The 10,013-nt window shown below is 44.9% G+C and overlaps 1 protein-coding gene and 1 long non-coding RNA gene across 2 annotated transcripts in view; both read left to right on the top strand.

The window, feature by feature from the left end:
• Positions 1 to 4,260, top strand: part of ATP2A2 (ATPase, Ca++ transporting, cardiac muscle, slow twitch 2) — a 61,682-nt gene extending 57,422 nt beyond the window's left edge. Inside the window, 4 exon segments of the mRNA XM_008570449.1 lie at positions 1,638 to 1,723; positions 1,977 to 2,110; positions 2,738 to 2,855; positions 2,948 to 4,260. Of these exon segments, the coding sequence (XP_008568671.1) occupies positions 1,638 to 1,723; positions 1,977 to 2,110; positions 2,738 to 2,855; positions 2,948 to 3,217 (608 nt within the window). The 3' untranslated portion in view covers positions 3,218 to 4,260.
• Positions 4,261 to 4,308: 48 nt separating this feature from the next.
• On the top strand, positions 4,309 to 7,352 carry LOC103588684. The gene is made up of 2 exons (XR_550328.1): positions 4,309 to 4,553; positions 7,156 to 7,352. It is a non-coding gene; the product is annotated as an uncharacterized LOC103588684 (long non-coding RNA).
• Positions 7,353 to 10,013: the final 2,661 nt, after the last annotated feature.

The raw sequence follows: 10,013 nt of genomic DNA, 5'->3' as shown, positions 1-10,013 counted from the left end.
GACCAGTCCGCTCACTGGTTGAGCGCGGTGCAGGCGCGACACCGAGGGTTGCGATCCTGTTACCAGTCATGAAAAAAGACAAAAAAAGGAAGAAAAAAAAAAGCACATTTTTCTTCTGTCTCCATATTATTGTAGCAAAAAATGGAGGATGCCCTCTTGCAGTTTAATGAACTATGCACCCATTCTACTAAAGTTGCTCAACAATTAGTCCCTGTTTTAGCATCCTGGCTTTCCTTGGGATTCAGTGAATGAGCAGTTAAACAACCAGGGTTTTCAGATTCAGCCCTAGGTGCAAAGGGATACAAGGATGACTCAAGCTAGGTACTACCTTCTAAGAGTGAGAGCTTATTAGGTGAAATGTGAATAGATAATTATCAGCAAGATAAGAAACTAAGTCTTCAGCAGTGGCTGGCACATGCATGATCCCATTTTTACATAAATCATCTCTTTAGACCTCATCCTTCTGACCTAGGATGCTAATTCTTTTACCCATTTCATTGGTTAGGAAAGTAAGGCCCAAAGAGGTGAAATCGCTTCCTGGGATCCCATAGGAAGATTTAATAATACACGCACACAACTTAAAATCCAAAAGCACACAATGGTATAGAGAGGAAAGGTTCTCGGCCAATGAGTTCTCTCCAGCGTTGCCACTTTCTCATGTACCATGTACCCTTTCAGAGATATTCTAGCAGACAGATACATTTTGTTTTGGGGTTTGTTTGTTTTCTTGCAAAAATGATAGCATGCTCTGCTCATCTGTGTGCTGAATCTTATCTTCGTTTCTTCCTGCTTGTGAGATAATCCCATATCACTACATGTAGAGCTGCCTCATCCTCATAACCAGCTGCCTCATGCTCCAGCGTAATTCCTGGGCTAGTGGAGTATGCACTTGTAATTTTTGATGGATACCACCACATGGGGACATTCTCATATTCTGAAGTCTGTGTGTTCTCTGTCCCCCACCTTGTTGCTTCTTTGTAATAAACTTCCTGAATTCAAAGGTACTGGTGGGGAGGGGTTAGCCCCAGAATCTGCTGCAGGCAGTGGAGTGTTGCTCAGTGTGCTGCACCAACTGCTTTAACTGCCTTTGCATAGGCTAGGTAGCATCAGTTTGCCTAAAAGTCATGGTATGATCTGGTCCCCACACTGTGTGGCCTTATGTGGAGGACACAAGTGCTTGCAGCCTTCCAAGTATTTACTCGCTGACTAGAGAAGGCTTGTGTAGTACAAAGGTCAGTACAAGGTTCAGTAGGTACTTTTTCTCACAAATTCTGGTGGAAAAGTTGCCTAATTTTTCTGTACCGGAAATCCCCATCCTTTCAGAAACCGGTTGTCTAGCTGCTCTGGCTGCTGAGCGTGAGCAGCTGCTAGTAGCAGCACAGGCTCCAGTTGCCATCACCATCCCATGTCTTTCATCTTTGTCCCTATGGGGCTTGGCCACGTGTCATCACCTGCGTTGAGCACTGCAGGCCCCACATGTGTCAGCAATTGCCAATGTTTGTTCCCAGGTTATGTCGGCGCTGCTACCGTGGGTGCTGCTGCGATCTTTGTCCCTATGGGGCTTGGCCACGTGTCATCACCTGCGTTGAGCACTGCAGGCCCCACGTGTGTCAGCAATTGCCAATGTTTGTTCCCAGGTTATGTCGGCGCTGCTACCGTGGGTGCTGCTGCGTGGTGGTTCATCGCGGCCGACGGTGGTCCAAGAGTGTCCTTCTACCAGCTGGTATTTAGCTACCTTTCTTTACCTTAGATGTGAAGCCTTGCGAGCCCTTGATCTTTCTGCGGTGTGGGTGGCTATCAAATCATCTTACTGCTCGAACAATGAGCAGTTGCATCTAAGATGATTCTGAAGGACCAGGGCTTCTCTGAGAAAAGAGGTAAAACCCCACAGCTATTGTGCTGTGGGGCGTGGAGTCGGTGCCTGGACTTCAGAAATGTACTTGACTGACGGGAATTCTAATGGACTTTTGTTGCAGAGTCATTTCCTACAGTGTAAAGATGACAACCCGGACTTTGAAGGAGTGGATTGTGCAATCTTTGAATCCCCATATCCGATGACAATGGCACTCTCTGTTCTAGTAACCATAGAGATGTGTAATGCCCTCAACAGGTTAGTGAGTCGCTGGTAGGCTGAGGTGAGAACTCTGACCGCTTGGGCAATGGGGGACTGTGTGTGTCATGGTTGATTGAGGATCAAAGGAAAGCTCCTCCCTTCCAAAAAGAAAGGAGAACAAGCAATACTGGTTTTAAAAGCTTTAGCTACTGTCACCTCCAGGAAGTAGTGGGAGTGCTTAGCCATGTGTTTCTTAAGAGCTCTTCCTTAAAAGAAAACAGTGGAAGCCAAAAGTAGGAACTTCGTTACCCCCTCTGTGCCAGTACCCACAGGGAAGGAGCTTTCACCCTTTAACATAGAAACAGATGGTATCGTCCAATTAAGCCAGTGAGAAAAATGGAAACTTCTAAATAGCCTAAGCGTCTAGGGCAATTGAGAGCAGCTTTGAGCTTGCTGAGATGGGATCTGTGCCGCAGCCTAGATGTAAAATTGGCATTTTGTCCTACATCTGAACATTCTCTTCCTTAACTTTGCCGTTGTAAAACTTTAGTCAGTAGAGTGAGGTCCATAGATGATGCCAAGTTAGCAGCTTATTGAAGTGTAGTTCAGCAGATCTCTAACTGACACTTGTGACATCGGCCTTTGCCTTTTTGGTGAGTTCACAGACCTGTCCTTGTTCTGCAGCTTGTCTGAAAACCAGTCCTTGCTGAGGATGCCCCCTTGGGAGAACATCTGGCTCGTGGGTTCCATCTGCCTGTCCATGTCGCTCCACTTCCTGATCCTTTATGTAGAACCCCTGCCAGTAAGTGATCATGGGACCCTGGGCTGGGGACCAGCTGCCTCCTTTCTAGCCAGTCTGGAAGCTTGACAAGGCTTCTTGTTCTTGCGTTTCAGCTCATCTTCCAGATCACACCACTGAATGTGACTCAGTGGCTGATGGTGCTGAAAATCTCTTTGCCTGTGATTCTCATGGACGAGACACTGAAGTTTGTGGCCCGCAACTACCTGGAACCTGGTAAAGAGTGTGTGCAGCCTGCCACCAAATCCTGCTCACTCTCGGCATGCACCGATGGGATTTCCTGGCCATTTGTACTGCTCATAATGCCTCTGGTGATCTGGGTCTATAGCACAGACACTAACTTTAGTGATATGTTCTGGTCTTGACTGACAGTTTTACATAAAGAAGATGTTTAACTTAACCAATTAATTTTTTATTGTTTAAAGCAACTGTCTTTCTGCTGAATTTTCACATGAACATATTGGCTGGTGACGGAGGTTTCATACTCTAGATTTTGTTTTGCTTTTTCTGACTCGAGTGGGGCGAGATTTTTCCTTTTTTATACACATAATTAAAGTGTCCATTGACATGTACAGAGAACTAACACTATTTTATGCAAATATTTTTTTGTAGATGAAAAAGCATGTACAGTGTTCTGTTTAATACTCATCCTTGTATAAAAAAAATAGTTGAGCCAGCAGACATTGTCAGCAAATTAATTGGCAGCAGATTTTAGGAAATGAACATGTGTGTTTTTTTCTAAAACTAAATAGCATGTATTGTGTCTTGCATGATTATCTGGATTTAATTTGATATCACAGTCTAATTTTTATTCATAAGCCAATTTTTCTGCACTGAGCAGAGTCCTGCTACCTCAGTCAGCATTTTTTGGTTTGCCACACCCTTCACCCTCTTGGCCCTCCATTCACCCCACCCCTACCCCTACCCCCGCTCCACTCCGCTTTTTCTGTGGGTTTTTGATGGTTCTGTTTACATCAGTCTTAACGAGAGGTATGCCTGTTCTCGCTTGTGCAGAAAACATTGTTCCAGATTCAATTGACTGGGTTTATGTCCCTTCACATAGTTTTTAAGGTTATTTATTTAAATGTCTAATGTATTTTATTGTAACAGACATTGTTTTGCCAACATTGCCTATTTCAGTGGCATTTCACAATCTAGTTTAAAAAGAAAAATAAAACATTTTAAATGGACAGAGAGAAATAACTGCCTTGTTTTTAACTCTTAAGTGGCTTACCTTGAACTGTTTAATAGATATGTCCATCTTTCTCAAGTTCTTAGTTCAGAACTGTAGTTTTACTGTGCTTGAGAGGAAGAAGGATCCTGTTCTGCTGCATAGGTAGTTGTAGGAATTTCATTTTTTAATGTATAGTACCATTTGTCATTTGTGGTAATACATTTTATGAAAGTTTCTGCTGGCCTGTTCTAGCCTGGTGTAGAGAACGTAAGGGCAAGTGAGTGAGTGAGTGAGTGTGTGTGTGTGTGTGTGTGTGTGTGTGTTTTGTAAAATCTGTAAATAGCACATGACCAAATGAACATATTGTATAGAACTATTTTTATTTGAATGTGGAACTAACCACCATCATCGTTACTATGATCAATGTTTGTGCATGTTCAAGATCGGTCTTACCAACAGTGTATAAATCATTAACAGTCCTAACTGTGGTATTTTCCTCCAATGCCTTCCAACATCCATCAACTAACGTGAGTATTTTCTTCCCTGGAATTTGGATGCTTTAGCCTAAAGATGACTGCCACCAAATGAGGTGACTGACACTAACCAATAAGTCCCCTTGTGTCAGATGCTGCTGTACTCCGAGATGCCCCAAAAGCAGTGGGGGTACATATGCCTGTGACCACTGGACAGCATGGGAGATGCAGGCGTAGCATCAGCTGATGGAGGTGTGGTTCCCGTAGACTCCACTCACTGCCTAGGACAGTGGTTTAGCAAGATTTGGGGGAGGGGCCACATCAGGCAGAAGCCTGGCGGGGAGAGACTCACTTTTGGCCAGACTGGCAGGCTGAAGGGGCTGTCTCTCCTCTAGTGCCAAAATGGGGATTCACAAAAACATGAGATGGAGCTTTTGATCTTTTTGATCCTTGCTACTGTAAGGAATCATCCCAGAACATTGCTACTTTGTTCATTAAAAAGCAAAAAGCTAGTGAAAGCAGTAACTGTGAACCAGTGAACTTGAGCATCAGTAGGTTTGTCTTAAATAGGCCACCTGTTTTTTTACCTTTCTGGGTCACGTTCTTTGTGGCTAAGAGTTGTCTTATCTCTCCAGGGTATGTTGAAGCAGTTATTAGGGCATGGCTCTGCTCAGCCCCAAAACTGCCAGCCTAATCGCTAGCCCGGGGAAGGGGGTCTAGGTGGCAGCAGCTCCCCCCTCTCTTGTGAGTCCCCAACTGTTCTCGTGAAGGTGCTCAGGCTCTAGTTATTGTGATGGCCAGAAGATGTGGTGCAGATACTTGGAGTTTGGGGAGAAGTTAAGGAGTGGCAAGCAGGACAAGGTGCTGCCAAGTTCAGAGGTCCAAGTTTAAGGAAATGGAAGTGGAGCATAGGGACTGACTCTGAAAGCACGGTCCTGGTCGGGTTCACTGCAAGGCCTCCAGGGCTGCTTGTGGGGAGCAGCAGCTCTCAGGGAGGGAGGCTGGTTTGCCTGGCAGAGGATGCTGGAGGCTGGGGGTAGATGTTGGCAGTTTGGGCATCATAAGGTATAGAAAAAAATGGGTTAGGGGAATCAAATGCAAGGAGTGCATCAGGCTGCATCCTGGTACAGTGCGTCTGAGTTTGCTGGGGGTGCACCATTCAATGGAAACAAAATTAACCAGATAGTCAATTTTTCCTGACTCAGTTCCTTGATTTAGTGGCCTTTACAAAAAAAAGTTGAATGCTATGGGCTATTGGAGGAGACGTGTGTGTCCCCAGATGGCCCTGGACTGGCCGCTGCCTTGTGGCTTCTCAGCCGCAAGCCCCTTCAGCTGTTTGGGCACCCACTTCCCTCGACACAGACAGCTGGGAGTAGTACTGCCGCCTTGAGGTGGGCTGCTTGGTCTCTTGTGACTACAGCTTTGCTGGTTGAAAACTTACCAGCATCTGCTCTTTCTCAGCTGAGTCTACTCACAAAGCACAGGCCCAGCATCAAGATCTGGGGCACATCCCTGGCTGTAGGCCTCCATGCTGCAGTAAGGTAGCAGGTGCTCAGCCCTGTCCTCACCTGGCACCCCCAGGAAAGGACAGCAGTAAGTGAACAGGCGTTGTCACCTCAGCCCCACCATGCACCTGCTGTTGGACAGCTCTAGCATTAAACTCAGCTCCAAGCTCCTTGCTGATAAGCAGGTGGGCTGAAGGCCATCCCATCAGTGTTGCTTTTTGCTGCCCCAGGCCTTGACTGTCCTCTATGACAGAGCTTTGCCCTCTGCCCAGAAGACCAGCAGTCTCACATCCCTATCTGGGGTACCACTCTAGCAGCTCATTCTGCAAAATGTGGGTGATCCATTCTGGAAGGAACTGTCGTAAGAGCTAGGTGAGCTCTCAGACAAGCAGGGCACCTGGCCAGTGTCCCTTGCAGGCAGCTGCTCTCACGTCACCCTCCAACTGGGCCCTGAGCCCATGAATGAGGTGGGCAAACCTCAGGAATATGCGAGACCACAGCATTAGCTCTGTGGCTGCCAAGCACCTCACCACTGCCCAGAGCGTGTCTGCAAGGGCCATGAGCTAAGTCATTGGCTGCTCTTTGACTTCAACCACTGAATTCTGCCAAGCCACCCCGTGCAGTTACCGATAAGGGTAGCCTTCAGCCTTCTTTACTGAAAGGGAAGGATGACAAGCAGCCAGGTCCAGTGGTTACCCTTCAGGGCTGGGAAGAGCTGGGCATGCCGCCCAGAGGCGGGCTGCCCAGGAGGGAAGGGGGAGAGTGGGCTGGGAGGTTCTGCACTGCTGCTGCTGCTCACCACCCCCTCCACTTATCTCCCCTGCACTGCTAACACAGACCTTGCTTTCTCTCGCCCACCTCACTGCTCTTACGCCTGAAATTAAAGTGTCTGCCTCGTGTCATTTTCCTGCAAGGCAGGGGTGGCCTTTGTAGCCAGATGACACGAGGGCTGTGTGTCACTGTACCAGTGCTTCTAGATGTGACAGTGTAGGCAGCACCTCAGGGACAGTTAATCAGAAATGCTGGTCTTAATCTTAAAAGATCAAGCTGAATATTTCTTTTCATCTGTCACTATTGATCTTCATCTTAGTTATTCTAACATTTCCTCCCCGTATTTCATGAAGCTGATATCCTCTCTCTTTCCTTTTCAGCAATACTGGAGTAACCGCTTCCTAAACCATTTTGCAGAAATGTAAGGGTGTTCGGTTGCGTGCATGTGCGTTTTTAGCAACACATCTACCAACCCTCTGCATGATTGATGTTGGGGAAAGAGAAAAGTAGAAAAAAGTTCCCAACTCATTGTGTGTTATGTGGAGGAAATGTGGATTACCAATGGGGTTTTTAGCTTTTAAATCAAAATCATAACTACAAATGTACAATTTAGCTTAATGAATCAGAAAGCCTCTCCAGAGAAGTTTGGATTCTTTGCTACAAGAAGAATGAGGTTCCAAAACCTTATCTAAGAACTTAGAAACCATCAGCCAAGTCTCCACATTTCTCTGTGCAAAATGTCATAGCTTGTGTAAATGTACAATATTCTATTGTAATGCATGCCTTCAGTTGTAAGTAGCCAGATTTCTCTACAGTGACATTGAAATATGCTACTTTTTAATTGGCCCTGTACAGTTTGCTTATTTATAAATTCATTAGAAACACTACAGGTGTTGAATGGTTAAAATGTAAGCTTCCGGTTATTTTTTGAGTGCGCAGATAGCAATTTCACACTGTATTAAATGTAATTTATTTAATGAAATCAGAAGCAGTAGACAGATGTTGGTGCAATACAAATATTGTGATGCATTTATCTTAATAAAATGCTAAACGTCAGTTTATCACAACGCATGTTTGACTTTAGACTGTAAATAGAGATAAGTTTGTTTCTTTCTGTGCTAATAAGGATTGCACAGACATGGTTTCAGGTAAATAAATCTATTCTACGGTAAATCCTCAGCATGTTGTTGGCTGTTCTCCTGTGGGAGGGCGGGTGATGGGCACTGAGGGCCTCCAGCTCTGCGCCTGCACCTCTGTGGGACGCAGGGAGGCTCGGGATGAGCAGAGCAGCTCTACCCTCTTGTGGGTGCAGGGGACAGGAATTTCTTGGACTTGACTTTGTGGGTAAGTGAGCAGAGTGGTAGAAGGTCCACTCGTGTGAAATACTATAAGAGTCCCACCCTGGCTCCTTGCCCCTCAGGGATGAGTGTGACACCAGTGGGTCTTTAAAGAAACAAGAAACACAAGGCCTTACTAGTCAGTGTGATTAAGAAAGCTAAGACTCCACTCAGTTGTCAGCAGCCCTCAAAAGTTTGGAGACTGTAGTAATGGAGAGATACTTCTAATACAGATCAGATGGAAAATGCAAAAAAAAAAATTTTTTTTTTTCCCCTGGGGCTGGTGGCCATTACAGGGATTGAACCCTTGGGCCTTGGTATTATCAGCACCACATTCTAACCAGCTGAGCTAACTGGCCAGCCCCTGAGATTCTTTTTTTAAACTACACCATAAAATACTAGGAGAAAACATAGAAGAGGAAAGGCCTTTATAAGCATAACACAAAATCCTGGATGAGGAATAATAAATTGACTATATAAAAATGTAAAATTTCTGAATAGAATACACCTCCCTAGTGTCAAGAAAATATATTTGTGATGCATATAATAAAGCTAATTTCTTTCACATATGATTGGCAAAGATGGAAAAATTTGATACTGATCTATCCTTTGCAGCTGGCATTAGGAAACAGATACTCCAACACTGATTGATGGTGAGAAGACTGGAGGCCCAATCTCTGGAGGGCAAAGGGACAATATCAGATTTTTAAATGTTCATACCCTTTGATCAAGCACTTCACTTAAATGAATCTTCCCGTATGTTTACAAAAACAAGTATAATCCCTGCAACATTGCTGCAGCAAAATATTGGAAATAATCTGGATGCCTTCCGTGGATTATTTTGCAGTCCTCAAAATAGATAAGTTATACCTGAATGTTCCAGCAAGAAACGATGTCCAGTTTATGTTTTCTGCCCAGGGAAATGATTCAAGTGCAGAGCAATATTCTACCATTTGTTTTAAAAAATAGGAGGAAGCTAACAGTTTCTAGTAATGGTGGTTGCTGAGAATAACAAAATGCTGGAGTATAGATGGCAGATGGTGGAGGCCAGGTTTGTCAGAGTAGGAGTTTACAGAAGCAGCAAGGGGAGAAGCTAATGGGAGAAGGCTAGAGCAGTCCGTGTGGCAGTGAGAGTTGGAGACACCAGGATGAACTCATGTTTAGCTTCATATTGATGTAGATGGTTCCATATGAAAATATTGATAGTGATGTGCATATGCGCAGGTGAGCACACACATCTTTGCACTCAGTTGAGAGGGCAAAGAGTAAGGACAGCCCAATAGCAATGAGCACGTTTAGCTCCCAGTTTTAGGTTTCTAGTACCATTCTCCAGTAAAAGAAATTAGGGCTCCTTGGAGAAATGGCCGATTCTAGGTGTGGGGCAGAAGATAATAATGATGCATACCCAGAGAATACTGTAGTGCCAGAAATAAGTGCTTAAAAACATCAAAAATGGGGTTATGCCAGCAGCCAAAAAAAAAGGGGGGGGGGTATGTCAAAGGGACACAAGGTCCAACTGAAAATACAGAGACAGCCAAAGCTGGAGAAATTTGAAAACAATGTAGTATTGGATTATAATCCAAGGTATAAAATAAATGTCATGAGTCCATATTTTTATAAATAAAATGAATGGGGGAAACTAGAGATCTAGGCATAAGAATTCCAAGTAATTTATGTAGATAATCTGCCCTCAAGAAGGTGGAGCATCCTAACTCGACCCCTTACGTGTGCGCTGTGCAGTGACTTCCTTCCAGAGTATACACAGAGTGGATGGGGAAAGAGTGGCTTGGTGGGCTGGCCTGTGGCTCACTTGGTGTGGTGCTGACGACACCAAGGCCATGGGTTCCGATCCCTATATAGGAATGGCTGGTTAGCTCACTTCTGAGAGTGTGGTGCTGACA

Source organism: Galeopterus variegatus, unplaced genomic scaffold (assembly GCF_000696425.1).
Source record: "Galeopterus variegatus unplaced genomic scaffold, G_variegatus-3.0.2 Scaffold604, whole genome shotgun sequence".
Classification (NCBI taxonomy): domain Eukaryota; kingdom Metazoa; phylum Chordata; class Mammalia; order Dermoptera; family Cynocephalidae; genus Galeopterus; species Galeopterus variegatus.
This window is presented reverse-complemented; position numbering and strand designations above follow the sequence as displayed.